An 18,125-nucleotide genomic window follows, 5' to 3' on the forward strand; every position below is an offset into this window, starting at 1 on the left:
GAGAGAGAGAGAGAGAGTTATATATATATATATATATATATATATATATATATATATATATATATATATATATATATATATATAATGTTACCTCGAAGGGAAAAACGAGGGAGGGATGGGTGTTAAAATCTTCGAATTAAATATTACAACATCTAAAAAAAATGGTGAAAGAAAAATTCTCTTATTTGACTGTAAATCTAGAATACATTACCTATCATCTATGTAAACATCCTAATAATTTCATTATATCTTCTTCAGTTTCGGCACAAAAGACCTAAATTCGATTCCCATTAGGAACTTACATGGTAGTCCCATATCTCACAAGCCTCAGTGGTCAAGTGGATGCTAGTCTCCAAATCAACGAACCGTAGACACGGACAGGTATAACAAAAATTCTCTCCTATTGAGACAAATAAAAATTGAAGTCATTTAGATATTTGTCAAGCACGATATTCCCGGATGATAGAAGTGAAACTACGAAAGATATGCAAACTAGGCATGTATTATACAATGAAAGGATCACTCAGATCAAAGAGCGTATCAATAGCAGTACACAATCTGGATCAAAAATATACACTTTCAAAAATATGAATTTAAACGCTTTAGGGTGCGTATTGCAAAACACTGCTATCTATACAATTTCAAGGAAAAAAAGAAAAAAACACAAATGTATTAAACGAAGCCAACGAAAACCAATGCATTATGTTCACATTAGAGAGAGAGAGGTAAGATTTAACTTATCACTTAGAACGAACCAAAATAGAGAGAATATTTCTAGGAGCAGAAATTCACAAATGTAAAAAGAGTGAAAAGTGCACGACTAGACCGGGAAACGAATCCTGGTCTCCGGCTTACCACTACACTACCCAACTCGCTCTCGAATAGCCATACTTTGTTCCACGCTTGGTGTTCGTCTCCAGCCATTCAGACCACAACTCCTGTTGTACACGGAACACCTTTGACGGCTGAATTTATATTACAGTTAATAATATATATATATATATATATATATATATATATATATATATAAATGAAATGAAATCTTTGAGTTACATGTCCCACGATTATGCCGGGTGGGCTAAAGGAGAAGGTGATGATGAGAAATGAATGAAAGGGTAGAATGAAGAAAGTGAGAAGAAACGGGAGAACCCCGAGAAAACCCATGAACCACATAGTTCACTTGGTGCGAGCTGGGATCGAACCAAGGACCCCACGCACCAGAGGTGAATGTCCTACCTCTGATCCACCGCGGCTCCTACAGTTAATAAGTTTGAGGAAATAACGAATTTCATAATTCCTCTATAGGAAGTGAATTAAAATATATACCTACAAAGAGAGAAGAATACACGGCTGAATCGAAATTTGAACCTGGGTCTCTAGCTTACCATGCCGATGTGTTAACCTCTACACTACAAGTCCGCTCGCTGAATAGTCATACATTCTTCCACTCTTGATGTTGGTGGTGTTCTACATATGGGCACTGAGTTACCTAAGTACAACAGTTGTGGTGCAGTCCATGTGCTCTGAGTAACTGAGCACCTACATCAAGAATGGAACAATACATGACCGGAGACTCATGTTCAAATTTCCATCTAATCCTGCATTTTTCATTTTTTGTATATCATCAAATTTGCGTCTATAGTGGAGTTGGTGTGATATAAAATCAGTTGTTTTTTCAATTTGTCAAATATAATACAAAAGTTCAAAACATGGATGAAGATCAAGAACAGAGTATCTGAACGATACCAGTACAAGAAGAGACGATATCAACATATCATACGATTTGGACTTCATTTTCTGAAGTAGAAATAAAAGTTAATCGTTCAATATTGTCCACCAACTCTTAGTTCAGATGTTCATATCACATCAGGTCACTTTAAAAAAACAAAAAAAAAAAAAAAAAAAAAAAAAAAAAAAAAAAAAAAACGAAAAGTGAGTTTGAACTGAACTAATTCGTTTTCAATGCGAGCTTTTGCAACACTAAAAACAAGTAATTAATGTATAGCTTAACAAAGAAATGACCTGACTACTGGCAGAATTTGAAACTAATCTTAAAATACATCGAATGCAAATGATATTAAATGGAAATGACTATTGTAAATGGAATAAACTATTGTAAATAAACACCAATGTAAGGTTAACTTAGCTTATAAATTACAGTTACTTCTGTACTCCAGATACAAAGTATTTCTTGTCACAGGTTATATCATTAATATGGTATATTGTGCTGGATACTTACCTCAATGCATGAGAAACTAACGCCTGCATATCACCCAATACAAAGCCAGAAGTTTGTTGTGCCAAAAAACTAATGGAAACATCTGTGCTTATTTTTAGTCCTCTAAATTTAATAACCCAGTTCAAAAGTTGGCTTCTTTCCTCTTCATTGGGCTTGTTAATCCTTATAGTATGAACGGACAAGTTGACTAATGAAGCGACAACTTGACGTTCTTTTGTCGTGCTGCCTACAATTATGACTGGAGGGCTTGCTTTTATATTAGAATATAACTTCAACAATTCTTCTTCAAATGATGATATTACTCTGCTGTCTTCATGACCATCTTTATCTCTGCCCAAAAACTACAAAGAAATGTTCATTTTCTCCTTAAAAACAGGGGATAATCACAACATAAAAGCAATCTTCAAAAACACAGCAATGAATAATTATTTTATGAATTACAGCAGCTAGCAGAAACACTTCACTAAATAGTTTACAAATGTTTCTGTAAATAGTCACCTGTTTTAAATATGTTGCTTTTAGTGTTTCCTTTTTCTTTCTTTCTTTCTTTTTCACTATTTTACGACAAGAGAATTAAATTGATCTTTATATGAATTCTAGAAGCACGTGTTTCTCTATTTCATTATAGTTTAGTCGAGTACGCACCAGATGGGTGGACTGCTGAAATACACGATTATGCATTTTAAGGTACGCATTTATTGGCACATTCTACGTGTTTACAGTAAAAATGTTTACAAAACTGAATTATTAGGTTTTCGTTTTTCTTTTCTTTTTATTTATTTATTTACGGGGTTCGTAAATTTAAACGAATAATTATTTAACGAAAAGCATTTACGTATATTGTTAATTAAATAGACACACTTGTCAGAATTGCGTCTTCTTGAACTTGTCCTAAACGGTTTCGAAAAACTGCCTTTCTTTTTCAATAGGTCAAAGTTGCTGTTTCCATCTTACAACAGTCCTGAGTGCCTGTAATTAATTACAAGATGTTATTACATATACTAAAGATGTGAGAATCACGAGCCTTTAGAACGTAACTTTGGCGTACAGAAGAAAACAGGCGTTTCTGTCGAAAACATTTAGGATAAGATTTAGTAGACGTATTACCAGTAAATCTGTTTAACTTAAATAAATATTATCATTTATTTAAAAACTTACCTCCAAGTTTTTCAGCAAAAGTATACAAGGCGCATAGTGTGGAAGTTTGTGTAGAATATATTTTACTTTCGCTTCACAATAGCCACTCGTGTCACCAATCAGTTCCAAACAGTTCACAGCCCATAAATTAAATCCAAATTCTAGAGCAATGCTCTCCACTAGCAAGTACTTTCCACACCCTTTAGGTCCACACACAATAAAAAAAGGTTTCAGGTGTGAACTACGTCTAGTTTGCTTAACAAATGGTTCTATAGATGTTACAAGTTCTTTGTGAGTGCACTCCAGCCCAGTAGGACATGTTCTCAGCATAAAGTTTTCAATATTTTGACCACATAAAAATGAAAGCTTTCCAACACTTAGATACAAACGTGATGGCTTGTAGTCCTGAGTACGATCAACTTGAAACAATGTTGTTAATCCCTTTTGAACAAAATAACCAGCAGTGAGTTTTCTCCAATTATATGGAAGTCCTTCAATATTAGTTACTTTGAAGTATATCTTTGTTACATTCTTGTTCCAACTTGCATAGAACACCTCAGGAACATCGCGTTCCACATCCATATAATATAAATAATCTAAACACACGTATCGTGGTTGTTCAAAATACTTATGAAGTATTAAATCCGTTATTTCACTATAAACATTATGAACTACCGGAAGTAAAGATACAGTACACCTAGTTGCAACTTGTGGAATAAAAGATGTAATTTTATTGTCAACTTCTGAAGCAGGCACCGCAGAAATTGCAACCTGAAAATCGTTATTTATCTCACTGCTATTAAAAATCGATTTCCTCATATTATGAAACAAACCGTCACTTAGAACAGCAACGTTCTCTGCCAAGTCTGCAATTCCGACAACCTTAACTATTACAAAGCTATTTGGTCCTTGAACTCTACTCTGTTCACAATTGTCTTTACCATCAGACGCACTTATCCTTACCCACGTATAGTCTAACACAGATAGGTAATGAATAACTTTTTTATTCACTGCAATTGTATTTTGCACATCAATTATTTCACCATTTTTTACACTGGAGTGTTCTAACAAATGAAACAGAATATCTTCTGGCACACACCGAATTTTAAGTCTGACTCTTCGGCTTCTGCGACAATAATTTGCCGATAAGTACAGAGAGAACATAGCGAAAAACATTTGAGAAAATCTTCGATATACCACTTTAGTTGTAAAGTTCAATGTTCCAAGTAAATGTTTTACCATACAACAACAGTCATTTTCTGTTGTAGCGAGAGAGCAGGATTTATTGTTACTTTCCATTGTGACTCACAACATAATCCATTCAGGTTTAGTCACTTTAGCTGGAGAAATAAAAAAAAATACCAGTAATTAATTTTTATTACTCAACAACAGGATCATAAAAATTAGACTGAGACTACAGAGAACTCGTACATAATTCAAATTCAAATGTATTACTTATCTATAAGTGATCCAACGAAGTGGGCATTATTTCCTGAAAGTACTCTAATTTCAGATTCGTGCGGACATTCATCTGGACTAGTGCATTATGGCTATTTATTACCTCAAAATGAAGGTTGATATTTCAAATGAAAAGCAATAAATTTACTATTATGATTAGAAACACCTAAAGACAAACTGTTGTCAAAGGTTGAAAGGAACATATCAAGACAATCAAGATCTGTTATCGAAAATTATTAGGAAATAGTTATTGAAGAATCCTGGTTGATAGAAGAGAAGCAGCAAAACATTTACAGATACGTAACATCCTCATTACCCAATATTTATGGTTTGCTTAAAATACATAACATAAGAGAACCTTTAATGCCCATTACTTTTCGTAAAAGTTATCCCAAGTATCCTTGACCAAATAGTTAATAGCAAAATATAATACAATTAACACAAAGAAGTTTAAACATACGGTTGTAGGTTGTAGTTCGCCATGAGTAAAACAAATGAACTTGCTTACTTATTAAAATAATGTCAAGATGCCCCCCCCCCCCTCTCCCTCCGAGATTATTGATATGTATAAGTTTGTGCATAAGAATCTGGCAATGTATTGTACAAAAATTCATTAAAATTCAACAAATTTTCAGAGTTATAAGTACTGTATATGAAACCACAAAACTTTCAGAATTATGTCTGGAAACCAAATACTTTATTATTGAGGTCGTATTATAAACAGCAAGAGAAATTATCAATGGCTAGCAGCAGTCCCTTGTCTCCTCTGATGATCAACATTTTTGGCAAAGCATTTCGAATCTCAAATACTACATACAGAAGAAATAAATCACACTAATAATTTCCGACATGTTAATAACAATTATATGTTCCCTAGAGAAGTTAAACAACATAGATCTAAAGATAAAATTTAATGTAAAATTAGAAAAAGAAAGATAACTTACTTTAACATAATTTAAAACTTGAATATTCATAGAGAAGATAACAAATTTGGATAGCTGGTAACCATAACAGTAAGCATTTCAGCTAAAACTAAGATCAGTTCATAAATGACAATTACACACAAGAAACACAATATTAACCTCGTCAGGACGTGTTCTTGTGATTATTAATATTTACCCTTAAATGTCTATTGATACTTCAGGCAAAATCATCGATTGCCTTTCAGGATGTTTTTTAAACTGTGTTATGTGTTTAGCTAATCACAGAATACGATATAGTATTTAGTGGCAATGAATTAATTATAAGAATCTATGTATTCCAGTAATTAAACAAATAGTGAAAACTCACTATAAAAAGTACCCAGTATACACTATATCTGGTTCTTGTTTACTTATAAATGAATTAAAAGTGCACAATTTAAGTCAATATAAATTAATACTCTATATTTATAGGTTAACTTTATCAAAATTATGGACATTAACAATCGCTTCTTCTTTGTATAAAGACGATATCTAATATATTCCGGCTTCAATTACGGAAGAAAGAAAAAAAAGAAGCCTAGATGGGAACTGGTGTTGGGAATGTGAATTATATAGATGAATGGCGGAAAGCGTCAACTAAAATAGTAACTGCCGGAAAAATAAGAAAATGGAAATCTTGATTGTTGCTTACGTAACTGAGGGATAATGTAGTTACTAGTTACGGTTTTCTTTACAGAGAAAATATGTTTATGTAATTTAATCAAGTATTTAATAGTGAATTACGTTTTGTGACCTTTTATAAAATGAAAGGAAGTAAAGAAGCATGATGTATCCGATGCTTTGAGTTATGATATGTAGTGTTACGTGAATTTGTGGGGTAAAGAAAACAAATAGGCAGGGAAGCCAATTTAATTTCGGTTATCACTGCAATTGTGTAAGGCCAAAATTGGCTGAATCTTGACTGCGTTTACATTGCAATTGCATTGACTGATAATTTGCTAAAAGAAGACCTTTGTAGTTTCACCGTTTCAACCGGGATAATATTATTACGGTAACAAAGATTAAATCATAAAATATATTAAAACAGACTTTTAGCATATGGAAATGCTTCTGTAATTCAGCACAAAAAAGATTGGCATAAGTTATTCTAAAATTTTGCACATGTAAGGTTGATACAAAATATTACAGCCAGGGTGGATTGACTTATATCAGTCTGATTTAAATCACGATTAAAATCAAGACTTAAATCACCTGACTTTTATAATAAATTAGGTAATACTCCTACTTTACAACGCTGGTGTAGCTATTGTAGCATATGTGGAGATCCCATATCGTTGTGGTATATGTATTATCGGTACCTTATTATGAAAAAGTGGTAACATGACGTGTTGGCAACCAACAATGTACGAAGTTACTCCCTCCCACAAAATAAGGAACCAAGAATACAAATAGCACAACGATATGAAATCTCCACACGTACACTCATGTCCAAAATTATTGTCACATGTCCATAAATATGTTGTTGTAGGAATATAATTTGATAATGAATTCGCCCGGTATTTCTTATAATGTTAGTATGTGTATAATCGGCAAAGACATGTATGTAGCAAATTTCGTGTCAAAAAAGCAGTAAACAAGAACAATAAAACGAAAATAACACTTTCTTGACCATTTAGCAACATTTTGTTTTACTCACTCTAATTTCCATATTTATAATTCTTTTCCTATGAAATTTACTACAAATATACATTTCCTGATTATAAACATAGTATCAGTATTAAAAGTACCCTGTAAAATCATTATCAAACTATGTTCTTACAAGATTACAGATATAGATGTGCGACAATCATTTTTAACATGAGTGTACATACATACACCACCACTACTACTTCTACTACTAAGATTGGGAGAGAAACTAAGATATCCCTACTCTACTTTGTCATACCCTTAAGCAACCTTACCCTGGCAAAGAAACCCATTCCTTTCTATTAAGAAAGCACCTTCCTTACCACAAGATTTACACAATTTCCCTAGTGGAAGCACTCCATGATTTTGTAGTAATGTCAAAGTACCACTTCCTTAGCTGTCTGTCTTATTTTCACTAATTTCGCACCCGTCACAAACTGTAATACGCATAAAAATCCCATCTGCCAGTTTCGATCTCAATTTACCACGCCTAGTCGTCGCACTAAATAGTTTTGGAATTTTCTTTTCTACTTAACACACTTCGGATTAAGACACTGATAAGCTCGATCAGTGTCCACATATACATACGACAAGGCCACTCCAAGTACTGAATGCAATTACAGTTTAAAAATTATTTTAATGAAATAAGGATCACATACTTCACAACACGCACTAACATTTAATATTTAAAAATTAAACAAAAAGTAATCAGTGCCTTTAGTTTGTCTGATGCTTAGATATCGTATAGTTCTATCAATTTTGGAGGGCAATCTGAGGAACTTAACCTTAGTTTCTTTCTTTTTTTTTTTTTTTTAATCTTAATAACTATTCATACACTGCCAACCCGGAACCTGCTTCGAAACTAGCATGTTCATTACATGATGTCCTGTACGAGTAAAATTGACAGCTCGAAAACATGATATAACTGCGTCACAGATTTTCTTGTGGCGAGCGGACAATGCACACCTCGCGCGGGTATACTAACTTTGCCCTGCTCTGAACTGGAAGAGATGCAATGTTCACTTTTAGTCACTACCTAGAACAGGTTGATGCATGGTTTTCTCACTTGTCTTCCTTTACACGCATATCCATCGTTGCTAATGCGCCTGCTCTCCAACGTAAGATTCACCTCTGTGCTGCTGCACGGCCTTACTGATTTGAACTGTTCTAAGCTGAAATAGATGCAATATTATTTTGTAGTGGCCATATACTACCCTTAAGGGTCGGTGGTGTGATATTATTGTTCTAAATGTACATGCTTCAATAGAAGAGAAGGATGACGATATAAAAGACAGTTTTTACGAAGAAGTGGAACGGATACTTGACCAACTCCCGCTATACCATATGAAAACCCTATTAGGAGATTTCAATGCGAAGGTAGAACGAGAGGATATTTTCAAACCGATTATAGGAAACGAAAGTCTACATAAGGAAAGCAATGACAATGGTTTTCGACTCGTGAATTTTGCAACATCCAAAAACCTAATCCAGAAGAGTACAAAATTCCCACATCGCGACGTTCATAAATACACTTGGACAGCACCAGACGGAAAAACACTAATCAAATTGATCACGTTTTAGTAGATAGAAGAAGGCAATCTAGCATAATTGATGTCCGGTCGTTTAGAAGGGCTGTTGTCCGAAAACGGAAAGATTTAATTTAAAGAAATTAGAAGAGAGCTAGGTAAGAGAGGAATGCCAGATTGAAGTTTCAAATAGATTCTCGGCTTTAGAAGATTCGGAGTGCACTAGCGTTGAGGATACCTGGATTGAAATTAGAGATAGCATTAAAATTTCAGCAAAAGAAAAATTGGGACACGCGGAAATACGTAGGAACAAACCATGGTTCGACCAAGAATGCATTAAACTAGCAGAGAAGAGAAAACAGGAAAAATTACACTGGCTACAAAATCCGAATGAAATGACTACACAAAATTTCGCAGATATCAGGAGGGAAACTTCCAAAACTTTTAGAACAAAGAAACGCGATTTTCTGAAAGCTAAAATTAAGGAACTTGAAGATAATAGTAAAAATAAAAACATTTGGGACATGTATAAGGGATCAAAGAATTAAAGAAACGCTATCAACCTCGTGCTTATATATTAAAGAAAGCTGACGGAACAGTTCTCACTGACACAGATATCATCTTAAATAGATGGAAAGATTTGTTTGACGAATTGCTTAACACGCAGCCAAAAACTAGTGTGGGTGCAGAAAGGGAAATACACACCGTAGAACCGTATATCCCAGATCCTAACTGAATAGAAGTAGAAATCGGTATAAAGAAATTAAAAAAAAAACTTCGGCCGAGTTAATTTTAGCTGGAGGCACAAATTGTGGAACAATATACACAAACTCATTCTCCTTATATGGAACAAGGAAGAATTGCCACAAGAATGGAAAGAATCTATCATTGTTCCAATTCACAAGAAAGGCGACAAAACTGACTGTAATAATTATCGAGGCATTTCTCTTTTGCCAACGTCCTATAAAATCCTTCCGAACATTCTATTAGCAAGATTAACCCCATACGCACATGAAATTATTGGAGATTATCAGTGCTGATTTAAACGAAATCGATCAACTATCGACCAAATATTTACTATTCGACAAATACTCGAAAAGAATTGGGAATACAATATTCCGGTACATCAACTATTTATTGATTTTAGAAAAGCTTACGACTCGGTTAGGAGAGAAGCATTGTACAACATTCTTACAGAACTTGGAATACTGAGAAAGCTAATTAATTAATTAAGATACGTTTAAATGAATCCCAAAGCAAAGCCCGGATAGTTAAATTTTGTTCACGAGCCTTCACGTCGGGAATGGCCTGCAACAAGGAGATGCATTGTCGCCATTATTATTCAACTTTGTTCTGGAATATGCTATAAGGAAAATTAAAGATAGCAACCAGGGCCTAGAATTGAATGGGGTTCATCAGGATACAACAATAGAAGTAACTGCACAAGTCTTATTAAACGCTTGCAGGGACATGGGTTTAAAAGTGAATGCAGAGAAAACTAAATACATGGAAGTTCGTCGGAATCATAATACGGCAAATTATGGATGCGTTGAAATATCGAATAATACTTTTGATCAAGTGGATACTTTCAAATATCTAGGATCAATATTAACACACGAAAACCATATTCACGAAGAAATTACATGTCGACTAAAAGAAGCGAATTCATGTTATTATTTAGTTCAAAGTCTCTTATCGTCGCGAATTCTGGAGGAATTTGAAGCCGTCTGTCGAGGAATTTGAAGCTTAAAACATATAAAACTAAAATGAAGCCTGATGTTCTGTAAGGTTGCGAAACATGGTCGCTTACTCGGAAGGAAGAACATAGACTGAAATTATTTAATAAGATCATGAGACGAATATTCAGGCCCAAGAGAACCGGGAATGGGGAATGGCGGAAACTACATAATTTATACGGTTTACCAAACATTGTTAGGGTCATCAAGTCTAGGAGGCTTAGGTGGGCAGGTCATGTAGTGAGAAGAGAAGGAAGTTGAAACGCTTTCAAAGTCTTAACTGGAAAACCAACAGGAAAACGATCATTAGAAAGACCTAGGTGCAGATGGGAGGATAATATTAAGATGGATCTCGCAGATAGGAATACAAAATAGAAACTGGATCCAGTTGGCTAAGAATAGAAGCCAGTGGAGAGCTTTCGTGAACGCGGCATTGAACCTCCGGGTTCCATAGGCCTTAAAGTTAGTTAGTTCATATACTACAGGTTGGTGTACATTTTTCACATTACTGCTGTATCACCGGACCACACAAAAATCGAAGAAAAAAAATTAGTTTCTCCCCAGAGTACTAGCTTGTAACCCTGGCTCACTTGGTAGTCATTATTATTCCAAATACAATGTGAACTATGCCATAAAAACTAGTGCATAAATCATAAACCAACTTGTGCTAGGTGACCACTAAAAACCATGAATGCTATCTAACCGAGTCAGGTAGGAGCGCAGTAGGGGGCCCCAAGTGAAATCCAGGAGATGCGTCCTTAGGGAGCAGGCGCGTCAGCGCTGGTGGATATATGCATAAACGAAGATAGTGGAAAAACTATATATAAGATGCATAGCTTATGTGTTGCACAGCTTTGGAGGAGATACTAAATGCCATCAAAAAGTACCAAAAGGCACTAAATTAGATTAGATTTGATTAGGTTTGGTTATATGTTTCTGTTCTTTTCTGTAGTTTCAATTCGTTTCCATTAAATAATATTCCTAAGAAATATTATTTAGTTTCTTCCCCAAAATATTAGGTTATGACTCTGGCTCAGTCATTGTTGTTCGAATTACAGTGTGGACGTATGACACTTAGTATCTGCACCAAAGCTGTGTAAGACATTAACAATGCATTTTAAGACACATGAAGTGGGTTATAGTTAAGGAGACGTACTTCCCATTTAGGGAAGGACGAGAAACGCCATACTTTCAGGAATTATTCATTGACTATCTAGGATGTTAAAAAGTAGGTAATATACTGAGTTCTTGCCCTTGTACTTAGAGTGTTTAGGTAGTGCAACAGTAATATGTATCCTCGTGCACGGGAGATGAGAAGTAGCTGTTCTTAACTATTACCATGAAGTGTTCTTCCACTGTTCTCCTTTATGCATATACCCACTGTCGCGCCTGCTCCATAGGGACGCACCGTCTCGCTTACGCTTAGGCTCACCCTGCCGCGCTCCTGCCCTGACTTGGTTTAGATAGGATTCGTACTTTTTAGTAGAAACCTAACACAAGTTGGTTCGTGGTTTATGAATTGTAGTTTTTATGCCATACGTCCACATTGTGTTTATATAAATCACAGTTTCAAATAACGAACCATAATCACTACCAAGTGAGCCAGAATCATTACCAAGCAATTTGGGGGAGAAAGTAAATAATACCCTTCGTCTCTACCGATTGAGTGTAACACTTGAATGGATGGTATCTATTCTTCTGTGAAATATCGCGTAAATTTACTAATTATTCTCTTTCTTAGTATTTCATGATTACGGTACTTCTATATATTATAGTTATGGAAATTATTCCTTATAAATGTGTGTTTTGGCGCTGAGTATCTATCTTACCTGTAACTTCTCTAACTGAGATGTCTTTAAGCTTAATATACGACAGACGTAACTACGGAGTTCATTTTGATCATTTGCACTCTTTGAATTTGGTTTTGCCTTGCACTGCTCTGGGATGAAAGTCATGCCAGGGTTGGAAATTATTAACACCGGGAGGATCGAATACAAGCATAAAATTTACCGTACTTCGCGGAGAATTATTACATACCTTGCGTTTCATTCCATGTGGTTTGCGTCAACGCTACAAATCTTAGCTCTTAATTTGCGATATTTGGCTTTTGTTTTCAGCTTTTTACTGTATTACGCTGTCAGCAATTTTTTCAAAGTACGATAAGAAATATGGTCATGGATTAGTTTTATTATTTTAAAATATTAAATTATTTTGAAATGCACAATATAAACATTAAAAAAAAGAGCGAAATTTAGCTTTTAAAAGAGACTGCAATGTAGACGTAAGTTTGAGAGTAGCGTACCTCAAAAAAGAAAAGAATCTAGAATCGAAGAGAAAAAAATTCTTATTAGTGTTTATCTATTTATTTCTAATAGTCCTCTACAGAGCTAAACTTCATTGACAGAGGAACAAAGGCATAGTCATATAATTACATATGAAATATATTAGTCTAGGAATCGGTGTCATCCGATATTTTTTCAAGATATGCCCATTACTGAACACTAATGTCCGGATTTGTCTGTAATTACATATTTATCCTTCATATGTAGGTTCGTCAAATCCTTAACTCTTTCTGGATCTTGGGTTTTTTGGGTATTTTTTAGACTTTCAGTCAAGCTACTGCATCGTCACTATTTATCCTAGTATCATGGTTCATACCTCAATCTCTTCAGAATGGAGCAGGCTTTCAATATCACTTACATGCCCATATCATATACCTGGAGAGGGAAAAGTGATGTCAAAGGGAAAATTTCGGGCGGGAATTTTTTCACACTTTGAGGCCCTCTGGAACGGCCCTGTGTGAACGTAGAGATTTCAAAAATCTGATAAATAGTACTCGGTAGGCTGACTGTGTGTGCCAAATTTCAAGTTTCTGTCTTGAATAGTAAGGGCGGGAGAAATTTTATCAAGAATCCCCACAATGCCCCAAATTACCGTAAAACACCATGATCTCAGGTAAAAAATTTCCCGAGACATCTCTATTTATCCTAGGACTATAATCCGCCAATCATTCTCTTCAGAATAGAACTGCCTTTCAGACGGTACCATTCACATGTCTCCGTCATGTATCTAAGGCAGGAAAATCCCGAAGAAAGGGATTTTTGTAAAAATATCCCTTTTTCAACTTTTTGCCCCTCTGGACCCCCCTGTTTTAACACAGGGATCTGAGAAAAATATGTTAAATGCTACTCGGTGGACTGAATGTTTGTGCACAATTTCAATCTTCTAGGTGCAAAAGTAAGCCCGCCAAAAAATATATATATACCAGCAATGTCCCATATTCCTGTATACAGAAGGATATTTTGAAAAAATTCCCCGAGGCATCCCTAATTATCCTAGGATCATGGTTTGCACATCATTCTCTTCAGAATAGAACTGCCTTTCAGACGGTACCATTTACGTGTCTCCATCATGTATCTGAGGCGTAAAAATAATGAAAAAGGGTTTTTTGGTTATATATATATATATATATATATATATATATATATATATATATATATATATATATATATATATATTACCTTTTTGTCCCCCTGGGCTCCCCTTCTGCTAACGCAGAAATCTGAAGAAAATTGATAAATACTACTGGGTGGACTGAATATTTGTGCAAAATTTCAATCTTCTACGTGCAAAAATAAGCCCGCCAAAAAATAATGAACAAAGGCTTAATAAAAGAAAATATATTGTTTAAAATTATGACGTCATCACCTCCTATGTCTCGACGCAGGAAGGTGTGAAACCATACGTAACGTCTTCTACAATGCCTGTGGACTTGAAAAAAAAAAACGGACGAAAAAGCTCAAATAGGAGAGTTATAACGCAATGTACCATGAAACACCCGTATCGTACAAATTGTACGATAAGATGCCGAAAGGGTTAAATGTTTGTGACTCACACCTGTAGGGTGCTTCAACTCAAGTTTCATATTACATATTTCTATGGTTTCTACATATTTTTATTTTACATAAAACTGTCTTAAAATTTTGCGTTTACTGAAATTTTAATTTAAAATAAAAATAATAAACTCTCCAACTGGGCAAGGTTTGCATATAGATTCAATGTTGTCATGTCTATCTTTTCGTTTCTTTAACAAAAGAGAAATATCTCTCTCTTTTTTTATTTGTTAAACCATGTTTCGCAGAAATTTCGCCGATAACAAAATAAATATAAGAAGAAACAAGTAAAAATCCTCTCTCCGGGGTACATTAGCAGCGCCCTTTATTCTTAACTCTGGAGGAAGACAGATCAGGCGTCTGGCTAGGAAATTCCTAAAATGAAGTCTATTTGATTGTTATCGGAGGTCGGACGGAAAAAAAGATGAAAGCAAATCCTGCAATTCAAGTTAAAACTGTATACTAGTGTGTTTCCAGGAATTTACTGCAAGAGTTCGTTCCAAGAAGCTGGCGACAATGGCAATATCATAGCAGATAACCTAAGCTTTCAAAGAACTTTGCTTGTTCAACTGAATGACAGGAGGACAGTACTCTAGTATTGCAGTTGCAAAACCCACGTGTTCTGTATTGACCGTCGAAGTTAGAAATGGCCCCGGTTGCCTCAACTTTATCCGCGAAATTGCGGTTGTGGGTAACTATCGATGATGCGTTTACTAAGGACAGTAAAGTGGTGTTGTGCCAAGTGTGTGATAAAAAGAAATTGGATGTTCCAAAAAACAAGTACTCTTGACACAAATGCATCAAGATACTTCAGTGAGTGAGTTTTTTAAAGACTTGTGCCAAGCAATGATAGTATCAAACATTCCTTGGAACAAAGTTCAAGTGCCAAAATACCGTGCTTTTCTGGAGAAGTATTGCGGGCGTCGAAATCCTGATGAATCCACTCTTCAAAAGTGTTATCTCAAAGTTTGTTATACGGAAGATATAGATACCATTAGGGCAGAAATAGGTAGTTCATATATTTGGATTTCTGTAGACGAAACAACAGACGTTTTGGAACGTTATGTAGCAAATTTAGTGATTGGAAAGTTAAGTGAAGGTTCTCCATCTAAATCCTATCTTATTGTGATTAAATTGCTGGAACGCACGAATCATTCCACGATTGCTTGCTTTGTAAACGATGGTCTTAAAGTGTTGTGGCCGGGAGTAGTTCAGGAAGAAAAAGTCCTTGTTCTCTATACAGACAGCGCAGCGTACATGTTAAAAGCGGCTAGAGCACTTACAGTTTTTTTTTACCCTCACTTAATTCATTTCACCTGTATGGCCCATGCTCTTCAGCGTGTTGCTGATCAACTAGTAACTTTCACGAAAAAAAATGTTTGTTAAGGCGCCACAACGTGTTCAAGTTTACAGAGATCAACTGTCAGGCGTGCCACTTCCTCCGGAGCCTGTGCTAACGCGATGGGGCACTTGGAAACAGGCAGTTCATTTCTACAATGAACATTTTCAAAAAAATAAGCCTGTTGTTCATTCATTTCCATCGGAGTCTGCTGTATCAGTTGGCATTGCTCAGAAACTGTTTAATGACTCAAAAGTAGCGTGTGATATCGCATACATAGACAGCAATTTTGGTTGGCTACCTACAATCATTAAAAAGCTAGAGACTGTTGGACGGCCTCTTCCGGAATCCATGGAAATCATAGAGGATGCAAAGAGACTGCTGCAAGGTGTGTGTGGAGATGTAGTAGAAAAAGTTCGAAAGAAACTAAATGCAGTGCTGGAAAGAAACCCGGGTTACGACAGCCTATTGGCAGTGTGTGAGATTCTCAGTGGTGAAACAAGAACCCCCTGAAGATATTTCCCCCAACTACATCCCCCTGTTGAAATACGCTCCTGTTACCTCATGTGATGTGGAAAGATCATTCTCTGCATACAAGAATATTTTATCCGATCGCCGATAAAATTTTACTTCTGATCATTTGGAAATGTACCTTGTAACCCCTTGTGCAACAACACATAGTTGAACTGCAGGCACATGAAGTACTTTTTTTTTTCAAATTAAAAATGTTCATTAGTGGAAATATTCTTCAATCTTAGTTCAGCTGGTATTGTTAAAAAGATATAGGACTGCTTTACCCTGCATGAAATAAATATATATAAAACAATACATTTCGACTTAAGTTGCTCTTAGTATTTAAATTTGTATATTGCGTATAATTAATTTCAAGATTAGGCCGTAGTGATGGATGCACATTTAGTGTAAAAGGTTCTCGATTTGAAACGGGACCACACCACATTACATGAGATTTCTTATGTACAAATGCCGTATGCATTGCTTTTCTCGGGGCTTTCCTGTTTCTCTCTAGCCGATTCACATCTTCCTTCATTCGCGTCTGATTTTTATTATCCTACAATCAGTCACGTCAGTGACGTATGGCTGTCTCAGCTGTTACAAGCATTTCACTTCATTGGGGGACTTGCATTATGCAGGATAAAGTGTAGTAGATTTTCCTTTTTATTTTCATAATTCGTTTAAATATTGCATACTCATACTCATACGCGTGTTAATATTACGTTTTCATAAATATGTAACATTTATGTAGCAACCGAGCAAGGAGTATGAAGAGACAGCTCACAGTCCATAAGTTTATATATATATATATATATATATATATATATATATATATATATATATATATATATATATATATAAAACAGCATGAATGCTGTACCGTACGTCAAGACAGTGACATAACATGACAGGTTGGAGCCTTTGAAAGCAGAAGATTTAGTAGTACCTGCCGAACATCATGGGAACAAAGTACCGAAGAATAGATATTTACTGTTTCATTTGAAATTTTCATTATAACAGTTTTTTTAATAATCATTGTTATTTTACAATTCTTATGTAATTACTTATGGTTGTATCTAATTGCTTTCAAATCTCGATTATTGGATTAACTTATTTACATGAATGTAAACAGATGCTTTCAAATGCCGATATTGTAAAATTTGTACACTATTAAAAAAGAGTATGTAGAAACATATATAATATTACATATTTCTTACATTTTTAAGCGATTTTGTTACATGTTTATGTACATATTTAGGGGGTTGATATTACATAAAAATCTGGACTCTATTGATCACAAAAATGCCGGATGCCAGAAAAAAAACACCTCACGGGAGTGGAGGGGGAGGAGGAAAACGACTAATATTTTGGCTACTACTAAGCCGATATATTAGCGTTTCTGTTATTCACTATACATCAGTAACCATTCGAGCTAGAACATCCCATTTTTTTAGTTTGTTTGTCTATCTTCTGCAATTTAAGTTTAGTGCAATTTTGAGCTAAACATAATGGTTTTCTTGTTATTTTCATATTTACTCAGTATTGGTTCCGCGTGACGTCAGCTTTTTAGCCACAGATTCTTTACAAGATCGAATTCGGAAAAATGTTTCCTCTAAAAGTTTTTCGTTATTTTATACTCTTTCAAAACATGTATATCTACATTAGTGTAAATAGT

The 18,125-nt window shown here is 35.0% G+C and overlaps 1 protein-coding gene across 3 annotated transcripts in view; it reads right to left on the reverse strand.

The window, feature by feature from the left end:
- Positions 1 to 12,681, reverse strand: part of Pex6 (peroxisomal biogenesis factor 6) — a 36,084-nt gene extending 23,403 nt beyond the window's left edge. For 2 of the 3 annotated variants that reach the window (XM_081725831.1, XM_081725828.1), the window contains exons 1-3: positions 12,535 to 12,681; positions 3,398 to 4,716; positions 2,240 to 2,580 (exon numbers count right to left, since the gene is read on the reverse strand). In XM_081725831.1, coding sequence (XP_081581957.1) covers positions 2,240 to 2,580; positions 3,398 to 4,675 — 1,619 coding nt within the window. In that variant the 5' untranslated portion in view covers positions 4,676 to 4,716; positions 12,535 to 12,681. Of the gene's footprint in view, positions 1 to 2,239; positions 2,581 to 3,397; positions 4,717 to 7,766; positions 8,616 to 12,534 lie in introns of all 3 variants that reach the window. The other variant, XM_081725829.1, reaches the window with a different exon arrangement.
- Between the last annotated feature and the right edge of the window lie 5,444 nt (positions 12,682 to 18,125).

The sequence above is a fragment of the Thermobia domestica genome, chromosome 9, assembly GCF_964235325.1.
Source record: "Thermobia domestica chromosome 9, izTheDome1.hap1.1, whole genome shotgun sequence".
NCBI classification, from domain to species: Eukaryota; Metazoa; Arthropoda; class Insecta; order Zygentoma; family Lepismatidae; genus Thermobia; species Thermobia domestica.